Genomic DNA, 9,255 nt, shown 5'->3' on the forward strand with positions numbered 1-9,255 from the left:
AGACGTTTCGTCCCTCATCCAAAGGACTTCTTCAGTTCTGACTGACTGGCAGGGAAACTCAGCTATTTAACCTCAGTGGGGTCGTTATCCCGGGTCATCGATACCGCTGGTTCGTTAGTGTTCCTGGTTGCTGTGACGACAGTCGTTACAGTCGTTATGACTACCTGTGGCCAAGACTGAACGACCATCGTTGGTATCTTCACCTGAGGCCAATAGGTTACGTTTGTTGAGTTTCCTGGGAAGTGATGAAAGGACAGCATTGTAAGTGGGGGATAAGTGGTGGCGTAGACCCCCTGCTCTGTTCAATGACGGCTTCTCAACCCTGGTGTAGATGGCTTCCTTGACACCTCTTTCAAACCATCCATCTTCTCTGTCTAAAATGTGCACCCTGGCCAACGACCCCACTGAGGTTAAATAGCTGAGTTTCCCTGCCAGTCAGTCAGAACTGAAGAAGTCCTTTGGATGAGGGACGAAACGTCTTCCAGTATCTTCAACCAAGTCCAGTTGCACTTGATTTTAACCTTTGTTGGATAACTATGACCTGGATGACTGAGAATCTTCATAGACATTGTGCTTGATTTTGGTTTGCCTTAATAAATCATCAACTAAATCTTCCTGTTTCTGTGTCCTGCATTTGTGTCCACCGTCCTACTCTTCCATGCACTCACATCACAATTCGTGACACCTATGTTTATTATTGTCATAGCTATGTATTCAGCTGTGACAATATGACCACTAGTCTGTTGAGTTGTGATAGAGAGAGACTGAGTCCATCTGTTCACACTGATTTCAATGTCCATTGGTATCAATCTTGATACTTTCCTGAAAACATGTTTTAAGTTATGATATACCACCACACCCTCAGGCCTGTAGTTGCCAGGCCCCCGAGGGGTGTGGCTCCCGCTTTGGCAGGTGTCTCTTATTTTTCTGTATTGAAGGTAGCAACCCTAAGGACAGTGAGAGAGCATAGGTGAAGCCTCAAGCATGGATTAGTTTAAAAGGACTTATATGGAGGGATCAGGGAGGTACAGTGCGTGCCATGCCATAATGATGATGATGATGATTCAATTAAGGTTGATGATCATAATGTAACATAATCATAATGCAAGACTCACTCACTGGCATTGTTTTTTGGAATTATTATACTCGTGGTAAGCTAAATAATATACTGTTATATGAAATTATAATGAATACACTTACAAACATTAGCCCTAATCAAACCTTATCCACAGTGGTCAGAAAACAGTTGTAACAGTTAAATTCTTGAATCTCAACTAATAAGCTGTTGAAATGTTACAAATACTCTATATAAAGTACCTGTATGTAACCAAGCAGGAAGCTCCTGTTCAGCGAACTGATGCGAACGAGGAAACCTGCATTCTATTGAACGGCCAGCAGGGGGCGACTCTTCTGGTTGCAAAAAGAAGTCCGGTTCCATTTGAAAGACTGGTAAAATGACCCTACTTCTCACTTGAATAATAACCTCAGTAAACACTTTTTCGATTAGTTTATGGTCTCAATCACTAGTTTCACGTCTTCTTCAATACAAAATGATGTTCATTTAGTAAATTATGGTCCCATTTAGAGGAAAAAAGACAATAAAGCAGAGTTTCTTTCAGAGCGGGATTATCTATCGTTGTTACCATGGCAACCTGTCGTCCATTTCTACATATATACAGACTATACACGGTCTATGAGTGTCACCTATAAATATATCAATATACTAACATTATACCATTACGTTAATATTGTACTTTTTATTTAATGTTATAATGTTATACTAATACACTAATTTGTACTAGTTACACATCCAGGTTGTGGATAGTGCATATGCAGTGGAGGGATACATTTAGCCAGAGTCAGGATGCCGTTGTGCCAATTTACTGTGTGTTTACTGTGTGTGCGGTCCACTCCCCATCTCCCCAGAGTTCTTTTAAGTCACGTGATTGGCTATAACTTGAAACTGAAACTTAAAACTGAAAAAAGACAGTGAAAGCAGGAGGAGAACCAATAAAAACAGTTGTCCCTCTCAACATTACACAATCACTCTGTCCAGAGCCACATAAACAAAGGTAAGAACTTTCTATTATGTCTGTCCTTAGAAATGAAAATGCTATTGTGATGCCAAAATGCTGTTTGTTTATATGGTGTAATGACTAGTGTGTTCAATGAATAAAACCAAATAATTTCAGTTAAAAAGTAAATCCTCTAAAGAATGTAAATTCTCATGTGCTTTTGTTATTATTCTACTCTGAAAGATGTAGCCTAAATGTTCTGTGGAGCTAACACCATAAAATTAAAAGAAATTAAACCTTATTTCTTCCAAGAAACTGTTTTTATACAGTTGAGTCCTCACATGCCAGTCGGTGATGTTTCCAGTCAGCTTTCTACTGATATTTTATACCTCAGTAAAAGTTGACAAGAATTTGGCACAGGAAATTTGCCTAAAGTTTTCTTAAGAAATACAGCTATTTCTGAGCTTTCTTCACCAGCATGGAGATGTGAGATGTCAACTTCTCTGTGATGCTGAATTCCAGGAACCTAAAAATGTTCATCTACGCCACCTTAGTTCCACTAATGTGGACAGGAGTGTGTGTTTTTATCTTTTTCCTAAAATCAGCTCCTGTGTTTTGCTGACGCTGAGTAGTAGTTCTCTGTGCAACACTCAGCCAGACTATGTCAGGTTTCTGGCTTGAACCCAAAGCAGATCAGACGCAGCAGGATAGTTTTAAGAGATGTATTTGAACTATGAACAGAATGAAAGTGAGTGGGGCAAAGGTGGGAAATTAAAGTCCTGGGTCTGAGCATGCTAGGCAGTCCAGTGGTTTCAAATCCGAGAGGTTGAGAGCTTTCTGGCAGGTTGAGTTTATGGTACAGGTTCTGCAGTTTTTTCTGCTAAGGATACTGACAATGGCCAGTCCTCTGGAGGTGGAGTAGACTTTACAGCTGACTCTTTGTTGAGGAGATCAAAGCGAGCATAAAAGGTGTTAAGCTCATCTGGTAATGTGGCCTCACACACTGCTGATGCAGATGTTTTTGACCGCCTGCCACATATCTTTGGTTTTGTCAGTGCTGAGGTCTTCTTCCAGTCTGTGCTAGTGTCCTGGACAGAGCTGTCACTTTTCTCCACTCATCTAGACTTTCGGGTTGGGGATTGATTTTATTATCTTAGTGATCATCACATCATCAACACATTTGCAGATGTATGTCAGTGATTATGTATATTATACCAGTCTGTACATTCAAAACAGTATACTCCTCGATTCCACTGAAAAAGATGCAAAATCTGTTTTGTCTTAATTTTGGTCTTGGAAAAATACATAAAGAAGATACAATTTCACTGTTGCATCATCAGTTGTACAACTGATATTAAAATATGCAAAGGTATTATGTTGTCATTGCAAGCTTACAATGTAATAATACAGTATATTTGCAATATACTTCATTAATTTGATCATGGGAAATGATCTTATTATATTTTTCAATAGTTGTTCAACATAAACTTTTAAGGACAGGTTAAAGATTGACAATTAGATAAGATATTCCAATTCTGTTGACATTTGATATTAGAGTAGGCAAAATATGTGGTGGAAAGTTACCAAGTCTCAGAGATAAATACCATACTTTTTAGTCCACTACATTTATCTGACAGCTATAGATACTTTAACTTTAAAATTAAGATTTTACACAAAAAATTAGAAAAGATTAAACAATACAATTCAACATTCATTAAATATTCTTTTTTCTTCTTTACTCTCACATTAATCATCAACTAGCTCCAACATCAACAATGCTAAAAAGTTTATTTTAATCTTATGTCATATAAATAAATATCAGTGATGTGCCCTTTTTTTCATAAAAAATACTTTCACTTTTGACTGCAGTCACATTCACAGAAATATCTAATAATATGCACTGTCTTTGCCACTTTAAACTGAATAAATAAAATGCTTTATGTGGTTTTTGCTGATCTTTGAGATTATTTTGATGATTGCAAAACTTGTACTTCTTATGGGATATTTTGCATCATTGTATTGGTACATTTACTAAGCAAATGATCTTACTTATAATTCTACCACTGTAAATTCATGCATATTTACATGCAATTTCTTACTTTACAGCTATGGGAGGAGGTATGTCTTGACCTGTCAAACTTTCACCTTCTTGTAAAATGTCCTAAATATCTCAAAAGTCATTAACATTTTAACAATACTAACATTCACAGAAATAATGCATAATGTTGAAATACAGCTTTGTCTCACTGTATGACCACATTTGTAATCCACAGCACTTTTTAGTAAGCCATGGAGGACCATGCCGCAGTGAGTATGAGTAAACATAAAGTCAGTGTGGTTGAGCCCTTGGTCTGTGCTTCTTAACACATAACTCAAATGTTTTGTTGTTGTGTTAGCTGGTTGGTGTGTGTGGCGATAGAGCATCAATAACAATGTACTTATTGTGCATGCAACAATCAAATTCAAACAGTATTTTGTGTTTAATGTTTTTTCTTCAATAAACAGAAACAAGCAGGAAAATCTCGATTTTGTGAAATCTTACCAACCTCGAAACAAAGAAGTCAAACATCTCAGAATTCTGCTTCATGGACCAGTTGGTGCTGGCAAGTCCAGTTTCATCAACTCTGTTGAAAGTGTTTTACAAGGCAGAGTTACTGGTCGGGCTTTGACAGATGCAATCTCTGGGAACAGCTTTACCAAAAAAGTATGAATAACTGTTGATTGTGGTGTGAGTACAATAGCATCTATGATTACTGGTGTAACAATTGCGTATTTATCATGGATTTGCTAAATTTATGCTAATAATTACACATTCTGCTTTATAGTACACAACTTACAAAATCCACAAAGATCCAGAGAATATTTACTCGTTCATTTTCAATGACATCATGGGCTTTGAGAAAGACGACACAGAGAAAGCAAAAGAGAAAGACACCAAGGGGGGAGTGGAAGTGGAAGACGTCAAACTGGCCTTGAGCGGACATGTGACAGAAGGTTACAAGGTGCAATCTTTGCAACTCTGATAGTTTTTAAAGGGGCCGTGTGGAGTTTTCTTGCAAACAAACTGGTACTCAGCTACACCCATTTTGTTAAAAAATGTGATGAATTCATTCCTTCCTCATAAAACAATGTCAATTTCTCATAAAAGTTTGAATCCTGCATTGTTTACACCAGTGCTGCTGCAGCAAGCAGTCTTCTTCTTTCCTGACATGCATTGCTGCGTTTCTAGTGCATTACCGCCACCTGTATATCTGTGAAATAGTGTGAAACCACTGGCACAAATGTGTATCTTGTTACATGAGCATGCATGTGCATTCTTGTATGCACGAGACAATCAAAATGGGGTCCCGTAAACAGGGAAAATGCGCAATAAAAACTCTGCAGGGTAACTTTAAAACATATTTTTATTACTTTGCATTAAACATGTTTTCACTGAAATTGTTTAGAAAATAACATTGACTGAATTACTGTTTTCTAGTTCATTCCTAAACATAAATTGAATCAGGGTGATCAAGGTTACAACTCATCTCCCACTCTGGATGACAGAGTTCACGTTCTGGTTTGTGTCATTCCTGCCAGCTCATTATCTATATTAAGTGATGAAGTTTTGAAGAAGATGAGAGAAGTCAGACTAGCAGCCAGTGAAATGGGTAAGAGCTGACAACACAATAGTTATTACTCTGTGCGGACTAATAGTGCCATATTGGGTTTTATGAATTTAAATACCAGCAAAGAAAATGCTTAAAAAACTGATCAGGTTTCCATCTTGACAGGGATTCCCCAACTGGCTATTCTCACCAAAGTTGATGAAGCCTGTCCAGAGGTAAAAAAAAATATAAATAATGTCTATAAGAGCAAGTACCTGAAGGAACAGGTAAGATTCTATTAGTCTAGCGTTTATTAGATTTGTAATTTTTATTTATTTGTAAGTTCAGTTTTCAATATATAAAATCTTCTTTGGTGACCACTTCGCAATTACTGATCTTTATCTGAAATGCTCTTCCTTTTAAACTTAGGTTGACAAATTCAACATGCAGCTGGGAATTCCAGTGAACTGCATCTTTCTTGTGAAGAACTACGATCATGAAATTGTAACAAATGATGACATTAATTCGTTCATACTGAGTGCACTGAGACAGATGATTAGCTATGGAGAAGACTTCCTCAACAGCCTGTAGACCTACAAACTACTGAGGCAAACCTTGCATGATTAAGACATGAATAAACTGAGATTCAAACAATAATCTTCTTGATAATCTTTAGTAACTTTCAGTATTGTGTAATTCATATAGTATGTACCAAAGCATGTGCGGCTTCATTACATCCTTATATTTTAGTTAGAAATGTCAATGTATCTTGTCATAAATGTCATGTATGCAAATAAGGAGGCGTTACCGGTCATAGATAATGTTGCTTTGGTTGCAATTTTAATTCAGACAATATCCGATTATGGCAAGCTAAGTTAGCTCGTGTTACAGCACCTTAGCATTAATGTTAAGCTAGCTAACTAACTTATATGAGTTAAAAGATAACAAAGCCCAATTTGGATATGTTTCTGTCTGTAAATTTTAGTAACTTTCAGTATTGTGTAATTCATATAGTATGCACTAAAGCATGTGCGGCTTCATTACATCCTTATATTTTAGTTAGAAATGTCAATGTATCTTGTCATAAATGTCATGTATGCAAATGAGGAGGCGTTACCGGTCATAGATAATGTTGCTTTGGTTGCAATTTTAATTCAGACAATATCCGATTATGGCAAGCTAAGTTAACACGTGTTACAGCACCTTAGCATTAATGTTAAGCTAGCTAACTAACTTATATGAGTTAAAAGATAACAAAGCCCAATTTGGATATGTTTCTGTCTGTAAATTTTAGTAACTTTCAGTATTGTGTAATTCATATAGTATGCACTAAAGCATGTGCGGCTTCATTACATCCTTATATTTTAGTTAGAAATGTCAATGTATCTTGTCATAAATGTCATGTATGCAAATGAGGAGGCGTTACCGGTCATAGATAATGTTGCTTTGGTTGCAATTTTAATTCAGACAATATCCGATTATGGCAAGCTAAGTTAACACGTGTTACAGCACCTTAGCATTAATGTTAAGCTAGCTAACTAACTTATATGAGTTAAAAGATAACAAAGCCCAATTTGGATATGTTTCTGTCTGTAAATTTTAGTAACTTTCAGTATTGTGTAATTCATATAGTATGCACTAAAGCATGTGCGGCTTCATTACATCCTTATATTTTAGTTAGAAATGTCAATGTATCTTGTCATAAATGTCATGTATGCAAATGAGGAGGCGTTACCGGTCATAGATAATGTTGCTTTGGTTGCAATTTTAATTCAGACAATATCCGATTATGGCAAGCTAAGTTAACACGTGTTACAGCACCTTAGCATTAATGTTAAGCTAGCTAACTAACTTATATGAGTTAAAAGATAACAAAGCCCAATTTGGATATGTTTCTGTCTGTAAATTTTAGTAACTTTTAGTATTGTGTAATTCATATAGTATGTACTAAAGCATGTGCGGCTTCATTACATCCTTATATTTTAGTTAGAAATGTCAATGTATCTTATTGTTATTTTACTTTGATAAACAAAGTATGAATACTCTGTATCCAACCTGGATAGACAAATAAAATGAATGTTTGGAAAATCAAAGTATGTAACTGTGTGTAAATAAATAACCTAATAACACCTATCAAAAGTAGTACAAGTTCAGGAGAAGCGGTGACAGCGTCAAGCAGCCAAGGCTCATTGATACAAGTGGGGAGAGAAGGCTGTTCGGTCCGATCCAACAGACGAGTTAATGTATGTCAAATTACTGAAAAAGTTAATGCCGGTTTTCATAGAAAGGTCCAGAAAACACAGTATATCACAGTTTGTTGTGTTGTGAGAATGAGATAAATGTGAAAAAGAAAAGGACACTGGCAGCCTCTGGTTCTGGTTATTGGGGGGTCTTCATAGAAACAGTCTGACTGCCTGACACACATACAGGGTATGCGTTGATGTCACTTCCCTTCAGGAGCACGCTGGACTGAGTGGCAAAACATCTGTTACCATGGTTGCGTTTAGCAAACCATGAGTAGAACAACTGATTATTTGCTCAAATTAAAGGCAGTCGGACTTGACAGTGATCCTTTCTGCTTACCAAAGAACCAGTTGTCCAGCTCTTTCCCATTTTAGATGTGTTGTTTGTGTTTTAGCTGATTCAAGCTAACACTGCTGCTCGTCTTTCTGCCACTCAGTAAGCGTAACTGCTTACTGTGACGTCACGCGCATACCCTCTATACGAGCCATAGTAAAATGATTGGACTTTGATAATCGTTAACTGCTCACTTTACAAAAGTACAACCTTTTAAGTAAGAAAGATGTTTAATTTGAGATACTGTCATTATTTCTTTAATAATTCCTATATCTCTACATCTCTTCTGCCTGCCCTTATCGTTGCCTTATGAGACCTTTGTCTGTGTATGGTTAGACATGTCTCAAAATAATGCTAGTTTCCAGTAAAGAGGAAGCTAAGGTCCACTCTTTTCTGTAAATTAAACCAAAAGGGAAAGTGTCCCTGACGACACATTTGTATATCACACATGAGGGGAGGTGTGAAAAAAGGTGTGATAAACGTTACATAAACTTTAAGTCTTCTGTAAGGTCGTCTCATGTATGCATTCCCTGATGACATCAAGATAATAATTTTAATCAGGAAGGAAGGCACTATTTGCCTATACATCAGTAGCCATTGTGAAAATGAAGGTAACCTCATTTTGAGATTAAAAGAACAGAAGGAAGGTTTTCCTTTGTAAAAAAATAGTGACAACCGGTGTTTGATGTCTTTTCTGCATTTTGGGTGTGAATTCATTTGTGTGATGCATTTAAGATGTATAAGAGAAGAAATGCTCATTCTGTCTTTTGTTTAAATTGAAACCTACTATATCTGGTCTATATGCATTGGAAATTAGACAAGGTTACACAATCATAGTTTATTGAATCTACATGATATGTTTTATTATTTTACTTGATATTTTTATTGTTAATTTGTGACTAGAGCAAAGGGTGCTGCAACTACAGGCAGGAAGTGTACGCTAAAAGGAAGGATATGGGGTGAGAATGTAAGAACCAATCAATAAGATGACTAAGTTCTGGCAGCAATTAAAGTATGTAAAAGGGGTAAGGTCTTTCCTGCCGATCATTATTTAAGATGCTAATCCTAGAGCTGAG

General features: G+C 36.6%; 1 protein-coding gene across 2 annotated transcripts; it reads left to right on the plus strand.

Moving 5' to 3' along the window:
- Positions 1-1,994: 1,994 nt before the first annotated feature.
- LOC123967465 (interferon-induced protein 44-like) lies at positions 1,995-7,695 on the plus strand. 2 transcript variants are annotated; one of them, XM_046043570.1, is made up of 8 exons: positions 1,995-2,072; positions 4,122-4,133; positions 4,289-4,322; positions 4,521-4,719; positions 4,841-5,017; positions 5,494-5,665; positions 5,789-5,889; positions 6,032-7,695. In XM_046043570.1, exons 2-8 carry the CDS (start codon positions 4,124-4,126, stop codon positions 6,191-6,193), a joined length of 855 nt encoding a protein of 284 aa, XP_045899526.1. In that variant the 5' UTR covers positions 1,995-2,072; positions 4,122-4,123; the 3' UTR covers positions 6,194-7,695. The 2 variants fall into 2 exon arrangements, with proteins under 2 accessions (XP_045899526.1, XP_045899527.1); XM_046043571.1 differs by lacking the exon at positions 1,995-2,072 and having other exon boundaries at positions 4,109-4,133.
- Positions 7,696-9,255: the final 1,560 nt, after the last annotated feature.

Source organism: Micropterus dolomieu, linkage group LG02, assembly GCF_021292245.1.
Source record: "Micropterus dolomieu isolate WLL.071019.BEF.003 ecotype Adirondacks linkage group LG02, ASM2129224v1, whole genome shotgun sequence".
NCBI lineage: Eukaryota > Metazoa > Chordata > Actinopteri > Centrarchiformes > Centrarchidae > Micropterus > Micropterus dolomieu.

Bases quoted from the DNA above. Each gene is read 5' to 3' on its own strand.
- LOC123967465 (XM_046043570.1), top strand. The intron at 5,666-5,788 runs GTAAGAGCTGAC...CCATCTTGACAG, and splicing joins ACTAGCAGCCAGTGAAATGG to GGATTCCCCAACTGGCTATT. The intron at 5,890-6,031 runs GTAAGATTCTAT...TTTTAAACTTAG, and splicing joins GCAAGTACCTGAAGGAACAG to GTTGACAAATTCAACATGCA.